Raw genomic sequence first — 16,055 nt, 5'->3', positions numbered from 1 at the left:
GTTCACGGATTCTCTGGAGGAAAAGGACCAACGAGGTCGTGCAGACTGACCGCAAGTGGAAATGGCGGCCTCATCTGAGCTTGTGTTTTAAGAGAAGCCAGAAATGATGGTTTTATGGAGACCTGCCACTTTCAGTGTTGGCTCTGCTATTTGCAAACCACTGCACAGCACAAGTCAAACAAGCCTTCAGACTGAATCCAACCCACGGTGGCCTTGTAGTTCTCGTCTGAAGAATCATTTTTTTTCTTTTACAACCTGAAATAGCTAGCTGCCTGTAGACTTTCCTTTGTAGATCATCCATTCTTGTTAAATCCAGTTTTATTTCTTGTTTTACCCATTTTTCAAACCCACTAGGCTGGTTTTATTTCAAAAATTTATCTTCACTTTTGAATTATTGCAATTTTCTTGGGCTTTATGGCATAAGGCCAGGCAGAAATGAGTCTTATAAATGCATAAAAATATATATAAAAAAAGAATTGTCTATCCTGCAAGTAATCTTCCAAATGGACTCCAGAGTCATGCCAGCATACAATAACGAATGATGGCTTCATTTATTTTCTTTCTGTCTACCTCCACAAAGGGAAGGATGAGCTGTTGTTTGTGGGTGTTTTTATTTCAAGTATTTTTGTCGTTGCCATTTATTTGCAAGGCAAATGCAGAAGAGTACAGGATAAATGCCATGGCTTTTCGTAGCTGCTCAGCCTGAGGATGAGAAGGACAGAGAGTAGAAAATGGGCCAGTGGACGTTTTGTGCAGCCCCACTCAGCTTCAGCAACTTCATCTGTAAAGTGAATATAGCATTGGTTCCTACATATTGAGTTTGTGCAAGAGGCAGGTAGCATTAATCAGGCAAAGGAGTGTGCTAGGCAGCTTCTCAGCTACTGTGGCAAAATACCCAAGGGAGACGACATGAAGGAAGAACAGTCTGCTTTGGCTCATGGTTTCAGAGACTTCGGTGCATGGCCTGCTGGCTCCAAGGCAGAAGCATCCTGGCAGGAGGGCATGCTGGAGGAAGCTGCTCGCCTCATGGCAGCCAGGAAGGGGGAGGGGCGAGCGTGGGCTGGGAACAGAAGGTACCCTTCCAAGGAGCTGCCCCAGGGATCTGCTTCCTCCAACCAGGCCCCACCTCCTGAGCACCCATTCAGCTCTGAGCTCATCAATAGATGAGTCCATTGACAAGGTCTACACCCCCATGATCCAGTCACCTTTGCAAGCCTCACTTCTAAGCAGTGTTGGGTTAGGGACCAAGCCTTCAACACATGAGCTTTTGGGGGAACGTTTTAGAAACAGACCATAATGAGCAGTCAGCAGAGAAAGCGCTCGGCTGTACTGGTTGCTGATTCTGCTGGCGTCATGTTGAGCTCATTGTTAGCATCCGGTTGAGGGCTCCAGGTGTGCACCCAGCCTCTCTTCCTCCCTGCGATCATTCACTTCAGGGGCCACTGAAGTCCTGAAAGTGCCCATCCCCTTGAGCATCACCCTTCACGCACTTTCTGCCCACTCTGTGCAGGGACATGGCCACCCTTCCCCTGAGTGTGACTCAGCATGGGATGAGCACCTAAGTTGGGTGACTGCCCTACCTGTGCAGGCCTTGTAACAAATAAAGGCTTGACATTTCTCTTGGAGACGTGTTGTCCATATTGGTGGACTAATATTTTTTCAAAGTTTGTACTTTATTGCCTGGATCCATTAGAGGGGCTGAAAGATCACAACAAAATGACTATCGGCTTAATGTATTATTTAGAATAAAGTCATTCTAGAACTTTAGGTATGAATAATTTCTTAAATCAATGTGAGTTCTCATGTCCACAAACCTTGTTTTATCTACCCCCGATGACTGTACTATTATTGTGCATTTAAGATGCTTTAGAAAAATAATTCACCCTTGGAAGTTTTTCCATTGCTTCTTTATAATTCAACTAGAGTCCACGTGGTACATGGAAATGTTCCAGAACAACCCAGTCCCATTGTACGGGACAGGACTGAAGCCACCGTGAGACTAAAGAAAAGGGGCAGACAGCTCTATCACTGCATAGAGTGGTGTTTTGTTTTGTTTTGCTTTTTGTTTTGTGGGGCTGAGGATGGAAACCAAGGCCTTCACACCGAGCTACATCCCTGGCCCCTTTTTATTTGTTATTTTGTGACAGGTCCTTGCTAAATCATTTATTAAATCCAGATTGGGCTCAAAATTGAGTGCACTTTTCTTGGGGACCTGCTGACAGAAATGTGGTCCTGGTGGCAGGAAAACCTGTTGGATCCCTGTGATCTGGGTCAGAAAGAGAGCAGCACGTTAAGTTCATCCCCACCCCCGTGCCTCCCTGGTGTATTTCAAGCTAATATCAGAAACTCGGGCACATTGCTCTGGGGTCCAGTCAAGAGCTCCACGTACCCCTCCAGTGGTTTTGCCCATCTGTAGATCTCTGGGAAACTGCATACTGACGGAAAACCAGTCAGGGCCTCTCCGTGCAGTCACGGCAGTTACAGTTCAAGATGGCCTCAGTCACATGAAGCAGAGTCATGCAAAGCTCAAGGCTGTGGTTTATCCTGACGCCGATGGGGCATGTGGGTAAACTACCAGCAACTTGGTGGTGCTTCTGAACCCCACCCCTTCCCTGTGTCCCCTCTGGGTTGAGGCCAGCCTCAGTGTGTTTCTGCTCACGGTCTTCCAAACTTCTGGACAGCTTTCTCCTCACGATGAGCTCTTCCTCTTCTTGGTGATCCCCACCCTCACTTACAAGTCTTTAGTACAATAATCTCAAGCTTTGATGATCCCCAGAATTGAAGTTCACTACAATGAATTGCACTCAAGTTACATGAACTTGACCAGAGTGTAAAACAGGAAACATCTTAGTTACCTTCATCTCAGTCTCTCAGGGTCCACCAGGTATCCAGTAGGCTCACAGGCCTCAAGAAATATTTTTCCATGCACCGATGGTATCGGATATACAGTCACCACTGTGTCTGGCACTTTGTATGTCCTTATAAACATTTTGATGTGAATGAATATCTCATGGTCATGCAAGATTAACCAATTAGCTAAAATGTTTTAATCATCAGAGAGCCAGGGATTTAGTGGTGCTGTGCCTGCCTCACAAGTGTAAGGTCCTGAGTTCAATTCCCTGTACCAGAAAAAAAATGTATATATGTAAATGTCTTTTAATTATCAGAGATGATTAGCCAAGTACAAGAGGACATACAAGTCCCCTCCATCTCCCAGCATACGTTTAATCAAGAAATTTATTTTCTAAAATTTCCCTTAACAAAGCAAGAGGAAATCGCTTCTACAGATAGTGGGGGCCCCCAGGAAATGTGGATAACTAACCATCAGGCAAACATCACAATCTAGCTGTAGATTTGAATTTTTAAGACTTGTACATTTCAAGTAAAATGTTGGTTATTGTTTTCTTCAACTACAGGTGGTGGTTTCCACCTTAAAACCATAAAACCATCAAAACTCCCCATTCTTCTGAGGAGTCACTGGAAAGTTTAGCAGCTTTTCTTCCTGTGGGTTAGGGCAGCCTGCAGTATTTCAATTACAGGGCCTCCTCTTGGTTTTGGGTAACACTGTGAGCCAGTTTCTAAAATTCTTGGATTACTACTGCTTCCTTATTCATGCTCTTATCCTGCACAGTGGAGGGGTGCCACTGCAGGAAGCTCTTACGTCAGCTTAGAGCCCCCAGGGCGCAGCTGCATGCAGCCTGGCCTCCCCGGAGATGTCCGCGTGTCCACTCTCCGAAGCCGAGGTTTGAAGTCCTGCACCTCAGCCTCACCAGTAGTGAATGCGTTTGAGGTTTTTCGGGCTGGAAATGGCCATCATTTGCCACCAACTTGTTGATCCGCTGATGACCAGCGATTTGCAGCAGTTGCTGGATTTTGATTTAAGACCTATGTGTGCGTCGTTCATGAGCTCGGAGAGAGGTGGTACCAGCAAGCAGACAGGCCTGTGCCCCGCCCAAAGCAGCCCTCCCCTGAAGAGGAGCCGACCTCTGTGCCACTTGGCACTGTTCTCGTCTCGCCTGGCCGTCTCGTCCTCACCTGTCCTTCTAGTGCCAGTTTCCCTCTATGAAGTCTGTGTGGCTCTTGAGTTGGCTCTTGAATCAAAATTAGGCTCCAGAAACGTCCACTGCCAAGTAACCCATCCCCACCCTCATCCCCTGCATCAGCCTCACAGCCTGAGGGTGGGCACTGCTCCTGCCAGCTCACCTGCCCAGATGCCAGCTCCCACCAAATGCCAGGGCTTTGCCCCTCGTTCTTCTCAAACAATAGTGTCTGCTTCCTTCTCCTTTGGCCTCCATCCTCCTCCCTCTTCTCTTTTGGATGCTGCCGTAATTCCACTCTGACTTTGCAATGGTGAATGTTGCTCTATGAGCTGGGACAAGATCTCCTCTCAAGTGCAAGGGCCTTTGATACTCCCTGTGTGCATAGGCACACACGCATACACACATACACGAGCAAACACACATGTGCATGGGCCTGTGCACAGATGCATTTGAACATGCATGTATAGCGTGTGGCATGAGCAGGAACACATGCGTGTGTCATGCATGTACATACACTCCGTCTTGCTGGGCTCCACGCCCCAGAGCCCTGCTTCTCTCCCAGCCACGGTACTTTCTTTCCCTCTTTGCTCACATTTCTTGAATGTCCACTGAATACCTGGCCTCTTTGGGCGCTGAGGACATGGCCGTAGATGATATCCAGTGAGACCCCTGCTGGCAAAGAGCTTGTGTTCCTGGAAAGGAGGTCAGCACGTAAGCCAGTAGCAGGGTCTGGGGTCATAGGAGGTGCTAAGAGAAGTAGTTGGTGGAGAGGGTGAAAACGAGGTGACTTGATTTGAGGGAGAGAGGCTGGCGAAGACCCTGCGGGGGGGTCTGGGCAGGGAGGAGAGCATGGGTGGAGGACACAGACAGGAATGAGCTTGGCCCGCGGCGGGGATCAGAATCCTTCTGCCCTGCCAGGCACAAGTGGACTTCCAGATTTGCCCCCGGATTCCCAGGGAGAGGAGCCTGGGGCCAGCAGGGAGAAAAGTCTGTCCACACTGCGGGTGGAGCCTGCTCAATTCAGAGCCCGGTACCCACCCTGGCTTCTTCCTGGAAGCCTGGAAACCATGAAACTCCCCGAGGAGCCGTCAGAGGCCCAGTTTCCCACAGGCTCCCCTGTGAGTCTAGGCCACTCAGCGGGTGTCTTCGGACACAGAGGGACATGGACCTCTCCTGAGTGGCCCGTTTGCCTGAAATGCAAGCTTAGTGCCCATGTTCCTTTTGCAGTTGTCCCCTGGCCCCTCCTGAACCAAGGCCTTTCACCTCAGGCAGTGACCAGAGCTGGTGCGGCGGGGCCATCTCTGCCCTGCTGAATGACCTGGGGGCAGCTTGCAGAGGTGCCAGTGACAACCGGGAAGCCTCAGCATGGGGACAGAGTTGCTTCCTGTCCAGATAGACCCGGTCCCGATACAAATATGTGACACTCAGATTGCTGGGGTCTCTTCAGTGCTGCAGACATGACTCCAAGACACAGCACGCTTGCATATAAATCAACACTCCCCACGGTGTCACTCATTTCCCAGACACCTGTCACGTCAGAGACAGCAGGGAAGGGTCCTAAGGGACAGGACAGGTAAATCTGAGAAAGCCCAAGAAATCACACAGCTCGAGTGAAGGAAAACAGAAGCGGCGCACACGCGCGCGCACACACACACTGTGCACAGCCCGTGAGCCAACACAACATGCAGATCGGGGCCTAGGCTCAAAGGTGGGACGACGCCCACGAGGACCACCATTCTCCAAGGTGAGGCTTTTGTTGGCTCCGTGTTCTCGCACTTCTGCCCCAAAGTGGAAGGAAACAAGGCATCATTTCGAGTAAGAGCTGAGAAGCCCTTCCCTCGCTCTTTGCTCTCAGGGGAGAGACCCAGCAGGCCCTCCGGACTGGCCCTGAGCCCTGGACTCCACTGTCCAACCTCTGGCCTCCTGTACCTCCACCAAACTCTTTCCCAGCTGTGGGCCACCTCGGCTCCCCTGTGGGATGATTTGAGTTACACAGGGCTGCTGTGAAGGGTCTTTCGGCTTTAGCCAGGTTCCACTCTGTGGGTCACCAGCGTGTGGCTCCCCACAGGCCTTGCAGGAGGAGCTGGATCTGTCTTTAACCCAGGTGCCCCAGTCCCTGATCCATCCCTGCTCACGAGCCCTGCGCCCACCTAGTGCCAGGGGAGTGTCCTCAGGCTTCTCAGACCTGCTCTACTGCAGAAGAGCCACAGGCCGCATCCAACACGACGCCCTCCTTCATACCTCTGTCTAGGTTTTAAAGTTCACCGGCGTGTCAGAAGAACGCAGTGTCAGTGAGCCCTTAAAAATGCATGAGCCCTCCTGCGTGCGAGCCAGGAATGGTAATAGATCTGCGAGCCTGGACCTCGGATATCAATCTCCCATTATTTATTTAGGATTTTTCCTGGTTGCTGTTTGGGAGTGGAGATTCATTTACCAAGAGAGACTTGGTCTCGGGCTCTCATTACCACTCTGCAGCAGCAGCCTAAACATGGGTTAGATCCCCTCTGCCTGGGCTGCTCCCCGCTCCCCTTTGGTAACGAGTTCCCGGCCATGTTGTGAGCCTGATCTCGGGGTTTTTATGGAAATTGCTGGAACTCAGGTAGTCATCCCTCTCTCTCACTTCTGAGTCAGTGTCAGCTCCTCTGAGTGCAGGCAGCAAGCCTGCCTGGAAACTGATGAAGGATGCTTTCCATGTGTCCCCAGGGGCGCTGGAGCCCATGAGGACTGTGACACACTTTCATTGCGAATGGATCCCAGGGAGCCTCTGCTTGCCTCCGCAGCTGCTGACTAAGGAAGCTTGCACAGGGAGGGGAGGCTTTTGTCCTCCGGGGGTCCTGAGCCCCCAGCCCAGATGCCATCACTGTTCTCACCTGTGAGGCAGCCAAAGCAGAGGGAACCACTTCTAGGGCTCGGGGCACCTGAGGAGGACTGTGCCCCTGCATCAGCCTCCCTCGTGCTGCCTGCTCATCCGAGGCAGGTGCCCAGGGAGAAAAGCCTGGGGCTTTGCCTCTGACTGCTGCCCATGGCCTGGTGTTCTTCACAAAAGCAGAGGGGACCTTACTGGCTGAATTCAGTGTGTGCCCAGGAGAATCCACATGGAATGATGAGCTCAGTGGTCTAAACGAGGGCTTCACAACACCAGGATGTTGACCTCAGGGCCAGGGCTCGTGGTTTGGGGCCATCCTGGGCCTTGTAGGGCCCTGGGCAGCATCCCTGGCCTTCACCAACAGGTGCTGGTAGCTCCTCACCCACCCATGTGGCAGGGTCAGGGACAAGGCCAGCTGCAGGAACAGTCACGAACCTGGACTCCAGCGTTTCCTGCCAGTGTGATCTCACCATTCTTGCTCCAAAGCTGAGATGTATTCAGGCTCCATGTGTGAGTCTGAATACAGTGAGAAGGCACCTCGAGTTCTGCCCTCCTGGTGTTCAGAGAAGGGAGCAGGTTTCTAATAGAGCAGTGTCCATGCTGCCGGGCCACGCAGGGCTGGACACACTCTTACTGAGCAGGGGAACCAGCTCAGGCAGGCGTCTGCTAAAGGATACGGACTGCAGAAGGAGGCTGGACATGGAGGTGACAATGACATCAGCCAGCACAGTAACAGGGGACAGAGGGAGAAGTCAGTGCTGACTTATTTAATCTGAAGCTTTAGAGATGTTAGCGGCACTGAAAGTCCCCGGGGGCAGTGGTAGGGGATGAGACATGAAGCCTTCTATCAGGAAAAGAGGTGTAATGGTGCCGTGCCAACCACCTGAGACTCCTGAGGGCTGGGAGAAAAGCCGCTGTCTCTGGCAGGGCAGTGGTGGGGACCATGGTGACCGAGGCCTGGTGCGGGGAGGTGCCCAGACGCCAGTGGCCCTCCGTGTTGGGCACGCGAGTCTCCGACGGGTGGTCCCATCACAGTGACGTGGTCTGTTCATCTTCTGTGCTCACCTTTCCATGTTCCTCAGACATTTTGATTCATATCAGTCCACGTGTGCAGGACCAGTGACCACAGGCACGGCAGAAGTTGAGCCTCCGCACAACACAGATTCACCCTGTGCCCCCTCCTGCCACTCCCAGAGACAGAGAGCAGGGGACGGAGGGGTGACTCAGCTCGGCCTGGCAGAGAAGGAAGGGTGAGCAGCAAGAGGACGCGCTCCCCACCCACAGCGGGCTGGCTGCCTGTGCTCGGGACCCAGGTTGGGGCGTCTTATCCACTGCCAGCTCTGCTTGGAGAGAAACCAGCCCCAACTTGGTGGAGGCAGAGCTCTGTCCAGGTGGCTCGGGGCTCAAGAGAGGCCTGGGGCCCATCGCAGCCAAGGAGCAAGGACAGGCGAATGGCCACAGATGGAGCTCCCAGCAGCACCAGTCCATCCCCAAGCCACCGCTTCTGCGGGCTGCAGGGAGGAGCCCCGGCTGCCCCCCTGCCTCTGATGGATCCGGGTGTTCCCTGGCTGTGGCTCCAGCGCTCCAGCTGCTTTCTCCACTCTCCCCTGGCCTCCTCCCCACGTGTCTCTGTGTCCCATCCTCTTCCCTTTGTGAAGGACACGTGTCGTCACCATCCACCCAGGTGATCTCAACTCCATGACATCTGCAAAGACCCTTTCTTCAGAGGTGGTCACACTCACAGATGTCCAGCCGCCGTCCCTGGGTGCATCTTTGGGGACCCCTCTGCAGATGAGCTGAGGTGTAGGGATGAGTTCCTGGCCCATCATGATCGAGCTCCAGCCCCTGACTGACTGCACGCTCTGTCCTCGTGAAGTCTGCACCTCCGCTGCTGCTGGAACCCTCTAGCAGCCCTCTCCGGGAGATGCCATGATCACAGTGCCCCATCTCATGGATGAGAAAACCTCGCCCAGATCGGGGCCAGGCAGAGAAGTGCCGGCAGGGTCCTCCCCAGCTCTGTCCTCGAGTCTCAGCTGGAATCAGCCTGAGTTGCCGTTGTGCAGTGTAGGCAGGTGGAGGGCAGGGGTAAGAATAGCAGGGGTGCCAGTGTCCCGGAGCTGACCAATCCCCCGCTTCATCCTCTTCCTGGAGCAATCATTGCATGGTTTGTCTCAGTCCCTGTCGTCATCTGAAGAACCCAGGAAAAGGAAGTATTACCAGGAAGTCCGGTTCCCCACCCGGCATCGGGACTGGCACACGGGTTCCAATCGTACTGAACATAAAGTGCCTGCAAGAGCGAAGCTCAGCTCCGACTCCTCCGCTGCTGTCTTCCCCTAACTGCAGGAAGCACAGAGACATTGTCTGCAGCTTCTGCACAGCTGAGAGGGCCGCTCTGAGTGCCAGCCTGAGACACGCCTAAAGAGAAATGCTGAAGACAGTGCTGGGCAGCTTTACAAAGCTTCGCCTGGAGACCTCTATCCTCCAGAGACACAGGGGATTCCGAGATGTTCAGCAGACCTGCAATAAGAAGCACAGGTCTGCAGGATGTGATGCCGAGCTGTACCTGTGCCGAGGGATCTGCTGCTCAGCCGTCTTTCTCAGCTCCTGGGATGCCCTCCGTCACTAAGCTGAAGTGGAAGGCCTGCAGGCAGCACCAGACAGCAGGGCTTTGATTCTGAACACGTTTCTTCCGTCCAATCTGAGACCCGTGCGTTTTGTGATCCGCCAGGACCAAGGTGCTGGGCTCTGTGGGGATTTAACGTGCTCTGAGCATTCGGTGGGGAGTGCAGGGTGGTGCCTGGTCCCCAAACCTGTTACCGCCGGCTACAGACGTCAGCTGAGCAAGACTGAGTTCAGTTCTCAGAAACAGTGCGAGGTGTTTCTCACTTACCTTCTTAGACAATCCTGCAGGTAAATGTCCACAAGTTCTCAACTATTTGAACAACATGATACAAATAATGTTAGTCATATAAATCAATAAAAGAGCAAATTATCATAATTTTCTCACTGCACTCTTAGGAGCAGACAATCATTTTGAAGAAACTGGATATTTTATCCACAGATTTCAAAACTGGACAGTGAGGGTGCATTGATTCACCTAGAGAACGTTTTTCACATTGCAAAAAGATTCTTTCAGTTTATTTCCCCATCACAGCTCTGCTACTGCTGTCATATTATTTATTTTTCAAATAAACCCAATAGAGAAGATTGATAAGTATGTTCATTATGCACATGAAGATAATTAATTTTCACCGACATTAAAGTTTCCTTTTTAAAAAGTTAAATACTTGTATTTTTTAGAAACAAGGGCAGTACACATGGTGAGATACGCCCGTACCTTCCACACTCATCCCTGAACGGTCAGCCTCCCAGCACAGCAGGTGACCAGAACCAGCCTTACAGAAAGGCTTTCACAGGAGTGTTACGGCCAATTTATCATCAAGATATTTATTTGGTTTTATTCGGCTCACGGTACGAAGCCAGCACTGAATCAGAGCGTTTCAGTAGAGTGTCGCTGGGGTCCTTTTGGTGGATCACATGCTATGGTGCCTAGTGAAATCATGTCATTACTGGGCGTTGCATAACAGGGTAAAGACAGCCTGAGACAGCCAAGGAGAAAATGCCAGAGCTGTTTGAGTCAGAAATACCGAGCGGCATGCCAGTGTAACACAAGGGTGGAACTGGCACGCTCCCCAAGAGCAACGTCAGCCTTCCTCTCACCCTGCAGAAAGGATTGTAAGAAAATACAGCGTTTTGAGAGTGTTGATGCTCCCGTACCTTGTATCAAATCTATGGTCAGCGCCCGCCTTGGTTTTATTACTTGTCCTTTCCTCTGTGTCCCTGACTGCCCTCTTTCCGGGGTGCACTTGAGGCCTCTGAGGCTCTGGGTTCGAGTGAGTCTGAACGTGCTCCGTGCCCCTGCTGGGGCCTCCCAGGCTTCTCACCCCAGGGCCTCCAGTGCTGGGCGAGGAAAGCTTGGAGGGCAGCAGGAGCCCACAGGGAAATAAGGAAAGCGAGGAATATTTTGCAGAAAAGAACTAAGAAGTTTTGATGACTTTTGCAGTCAGAGAATGAAGACGGTTTGTGCTAGAGATTTGTGGCTGAGATGCAACACCTAAGAGGTACCTTCCTTTGATGGCCCAGCTGCATCAAGCTCAGCACACCTGAAACCCAGTCTGTCATTTTTTATCACCAAAATATATTTCCCTATACGTCATTTCACTCTTTTTTTTATTTGCTACTGTAACAAAATACCTGCAGCAAGCAAACTTTACCAAGAAAAGAGGTTGGTTGAGCTCAGTGTTGGAGGCTCATCGTCCAGAAGGCATAGTAGTGCTGGCTGCACTGAGGGCTCAAGGCGGATGTGATATCGCCACGTGTGGGGTCGGAGACCAGATCCTCGCGTCCCTCCTGGTGACTCCCAAACGTGCCATCACCTCCCACCACCACTCTGCAGTCAAGTGTCCCACACGTGGAGCCCCGGGGACACACTGAATCCACGCCCAAAGCACAGCATGGCCCTTCTGCCCCCACCCTGGCTGCCAAACTCAGCTGGGCATGGGCCCCTCTGCTGCACCCAGAGCTGAGTGGCCCCAGCTGCACTCAGCACCATGGGGCCAGGGGAGGGTTAGGGACAGAGCCAGGGCCCGAAGATGGGATGGAAAGGGGTCCGAGACAACCTGCAGAGGAGGGGTCACCTAGGGCCCCGTCTCCAGTGCCGGAAAGGACAGCAGTGACATTAAACGGGATGGGGCCCTCGGGGGAAGGAGCCCCTGGGGCCGAGGCTGGGAGTGGGGCTGACCTTCGAGAGCTGGGTTTGGGGACCACGACATTTAGAACTCGGAGTAGCCACTGTTGCGGAAGTGCCCGTTGGCCTCGTGAAATTCAAGTCCAGGGCTCAGGAGAGAGTGCAGTGGAGAGGAGAGTTATTAATAAAGCAGCCCAGCCCTCCCCGGGAGGCTGAGGGCAGACGCCAGGGAAACTGCGGTCAGGAGATGCAGAAGGGAGAGTGAAAAGCGGAAGCCAGAGACGCAGGGAGCGGCTGGGTCACGCAGGGCAGCACTGGGAGCGAGAATGCGGCAGCATGGGACACTGCCACGGTCTGAGCGGGAGGCAGAGCGAGGACAGGGTGCGGAGTGGCGGCCGGCACCCGGGCTTGGCCCGAGCACAGGGACGTCCTGTCCTCAGCAACAGCGAAGGAAGCACGGCCGGAGGCAGATGCCGAGGCAGCGGGCACTTGCCGGGGACCGATGAGACACCCGGGGAGTCCGCAGAGAAGGGGGCCAGGGGCTGAGCCCCTCAGCCAGCCTCTCCCACCCTAGGTCCTCGCCTTGGCGCCGTCAGAGCCAGCATGAGACGGGTGCTGAGGGAAGCGGAAAGGACGGCCCTCGCTCTGAGCTGTTCTTCCCCCTGCTCCTAGCACAGTGAGGGCAGCAGAAACAGCCCAGTGGGCGGCCAGCCTACAGCTGGGAGGCTGCACGAGGTGGTGTCTTCCCCTGCATCCTCCCGGAGGTCACCTCCCAAGGTCACCGAGCCGAGCGCAACAGATTGCCCGAGCCAGGGTCAGCCCTCGCCGGCCTTTACGTGGCCGTCGCTTTACGTTTTCCCTTGGTCATGGTGTTTGGGTCTTGTTAGCTCCATTGTGTTTAAGTTAAAGATATTACTACAGTAAAAGACACATTGCCGCACATCCCCTTCAAAACACTCATTCCCGCTTCGGGCACACTCATCCCTCACTCCCAGCACTCTCTGCAGCAGCTCTGGCCTCTTTCCTGAGTGTCCACGAGGTGTGACCAAAGATACGGTGACTACTGCTGCCAGGCGCCACCCAGCAGAAAGGCAGCTCCAAAAAACACAACGCTGGGTCCTCATCCACCTTAGTCACCAGGTCTGGCACCGTGTGACTTCTGGCTCTCCCCCAAGGTCAAAATGACCACGAAAGGTCAATGCTGCAAATCGATTCAGGACACTGGGGCAGCTAGGGTGGTGCAGCTAGAGACACACAGGAAAGAGGACTCCAGAGCTGCTGCTGAAAATGGCAAGGACGATGGGATGTGTTCAAAGTGAGGTGCAGGATTCTGAGGGGTTCCGTGGCACTGTGTCTTTTACTGTAATACGCTTTTTAAATGTAAACATTCCCATATTATTTGAGCATGTCTTGCATGCCGTCAAAGGACCAAAGTCACTGTCTATAGAGAAGCCAGGTCTTCGTGCCCATGGGAGAGGTATGAGACCCTCCCAGCGGCCCATGGTGAGCCCTGAGGTGTGTTGGAGAGCCCCCGCACGCAGTGGGGTTTGTGTGCCTATCCTGAGTGGCCACTGCTGGCGCCCGGGTCGCTGGGTGCGTGGGCACTGTGCACGAAGCAGCTCACAGTCTGTGTTTCTTTGCAGGTGACCTCATCCATCTGCCTCCATACCTTAGAATGGATTTCTTATTAAACCGGGCTGCACCAGGCACCAGCAGGGACCTGACTTTAGGACAAGCGTGCTTGGAACCTCAGAAAAGTCGGACCCTGAAGCGCCCCACGGCCCTCGAGCCCATCCCTCTGGAGGCCGCCTCCTCCTCCTCCTCCACTCGAGAGGGGCAGTCATGGCAGCAGGGGGCTGTGGCCACTTTACCTCAGCGAGAAGGGGCCGAGCTGGGACAGGCGGCGAAAATGAGCAGCTCCCAGGAGTCCCTGCTCGACTCCCGGGGGCACTTGAAAGGGAACAATCCTTACGCCAAGTCCTACACCCTGGTATAACACACAGCGCGGCTGGACAGCAGTTGTAAATACAATTTAAACAATTCAATCAAAGCTACCTTTTTTTTACGGAATTCCAATATTTATAATTAAAGAAAATTGCCAAAATATATTAAAAAAAGAGAAAATACTGAAACCACAGACAGTGCAAAGACTCTCCTTCCTTTTTCCATCCGAGTGCGAGCTCCCTCTGTCTGGGCATCTGATTTTTTGGGAAAGAAGTCCAGTTTTATGATCTTCACAGGCTATTGCGTTTTTACTGATTTTCTACAAAGTGCATGGGGACTAATTAAACCTTCTGACTGGAAGTTCTGTGACACAAGAGCCGAGAAAGAAAACGGGGGTGGGGGGGAATCAGCCTATTTGTGAATTTAAGAGGAACGTTGATTTGGGGCAGGGTTCGCACACCTTTCTTTCCCATTAGAAACCGGGTCCTCCGTTTGATCTTTTGTTGTCGATTAGGGTGAGTGCCGTCAGTGAAGGGGTGGGGGAATCAATTTGGTTTTCTTTTTGTTTACTTTTTAATTTGATGAGACACTCTTTGCATTTTGTCTAAGAGAAATAAAAAAGAAAAAGTAGTCTGCCTTTACTTCGATGTCTACTCCTCTTATCTCCTCCTGGTGGCTTGGTTCTCCGTCCTGTGGGTGCCTGTATTCGGAGTTTGCCAAGGAAGGCAGAAGCTGAGGCCCTGAGCGCCACAGGCATGGCTGGGAAGAGCTCTCAGGCCTGGGACCACAGAAGCAGGCTGGCCTCCATCGCCGCAGGGCCAGCCGAGCTGTTCTAAGTCCTGGGCAAGCCTCTGATCCTTGCCCGCCCACAGCAACCTGCCCTTGCGCCAGACAGGTCAGCAGATTAGGGCCGAATCCAGCTGACTGCTGTTTTTGTAAATAAAGTTTTATTGGAAGAAGGCCAAAGGCCACACGCGCAGTTTGTACATTAGCTATGACTGCATTCAAGCCACGGTTGCTGGGCTGAGTAGTTACAGGAGAGACAGCACGGGCACAAAGCCTAAGCGGTGGATCGTCCGACCCTTACAGGAAGAGGTTGCTGATCCACCACACACGCAGCCCCAGTCCAGTCCGCGCAACAGAGGAGGAACAGCGTGCGTCCGCCCGCCGTCTCCACCGTGGCTGTCGTCCACATGTGCAACAGACCAGCTTCACGCGTGTGGCCCCAGTCCAGTGCTCTGTACCCAGAGGAGAACTCGCCAGTCGCCAGGGGCTTGCCTTGGAAAGCTGTTTCATCTCCCTTGCTCTGGGTTCAGGGTCCACCATGTGGCACCCCGGCAGAGCTTGTTCCTCAGCAGTGGGAGCCTCCCTGCGCCCTCAACCCTCACGGTGTGTTTAGGGCGAGCGTGGGGCCTGCTCTTAGAGCCAGCACCCCCACTGCAAGCTCCTCCCCCAGACGTGTGGGCTTCCCCAGGAAGGGTGACCAACTTCCAGGGCGACACGGGACCCGAGTTCTTCCAGAGGTGGTTGCCCCATCGCAGAACACACGCAGACTTCTCTTTCTTCCTCTCCTGGCTCCTCTCCTTCCCTCTCTCTTTCCCATCCTTCCTTCCTTCTGTTTATTTTTTGGTCTGGCCATTTTCCGACTGGGAAACACGCAACCCCCACAGAGCAGGCCCCGGAGCCCTGGAGACCCCTCCCGCCCGGACGTCAGGGGTCTCCCTAGGAAGTGAGGGGTGTGCGCCTCTGTTTCTTGCCATAGTTTCAGAATTTAACGCACCTTGACGGTTTATAGTTTGTGTCTTCACAGACTGCTTTTTTATGCAAAAGAAATGAAGGCTACATTCTGAGAAAAGTGAAAGCTCTGTATTTCATCAGTCTAAAACTTCTATATTCCCTCAACTTAGAAGTTTACCTTTTTAAAATTTTTCTCTCAAGCTGTACAAAAATAAAAACTTCTATTATGAAGTTGTCTGCCTCTGGAATGAATTACTGCCACAGTCACAATTTCATCACTATTGAAATGAATTCTACGTGCAAACACGGTATCAAAATATTTCCCCCTTCCTTCTCCAACAGGGCACTGTTGTTGCTACCTGCACAGGGATGCGGGGCTGTGTACTGGAGGCACAATCCCAAAACACGGCAAGTGTTCACATTAAATATGTATCACAGTAAATGACAAGTTGCTATCAGTTCCCCGAAACCCCTCACTTCGAGCATCCTTTTCCCGCCGTCCTCGCCACTTCCTGCAGCCGCTCTGGAGTCCTCTTTCCAGAGTGTCTTCAGTTGCACTGTTATGGCTGCCTTCATGTCCTGAATCAGTTTGAAACGTTGACCTCTTACGGTCATTTTGACTCTGGAGGAGAGCCGGAAGTCACACAGGGCCAGATCCAGTGACTAAGGTGGATGAGGACCCAGTCAGGCTTTCATGAGCTGCCTTTCTGCTGGACGACAC

The 16,055-nt window shown here is 52.8% G+C and overlaps 1 protein-coding gene across 4 annotated transcripts in view; it reads left to right on the top strand.

The window, feature by feature from the left end:
- Positions 1-14,238, top strand: part of Dscam (DS cell adhesion molecule) — a 589,901-nt gene extending 575,663 nt beyond the window's left edge. For all 4 annotated transcript variants that reach the window (XM_087211193.1, XM_004842472.3, XM_087211196.1 and 1 more), the window contains one exon: positions 13,297-14,238. In XM_087211193.1, the coding sequence (XP_087067319.1) occupies positions 13,297-13,649 (353 nt within the window). In that variant the 3' untranslated portion in view covers positions 13,650-14,238. The remainder of the gene's footprint in view (positions 1-13,296) is intronic.
- Positions 14,239-16,055: the final 1,817 nt, after the last annotated feature.

Source organism: Heterocephalus glaber, unplaced genomic scaffold (genome assembly GCF_053883595.1).
Source record: "Heterocephalus glaber isolate CG9 unplaced genomic scaffold, H.glaber_assembly_v1.0 deba00000122, whole genome shotgun sequence".
Lineage (NCBI taxonomy): Eukaryota > Metazoa > Chordata > Mammalia > Rodentia > Bathyergidae > Heterocephalus > Heterocephalus glaber.
The sequence above is the reverse complement of the archived record's forward strand: the minus strand, read 5'-3'. Positions and strand labels throughout refer to the sequence as shown.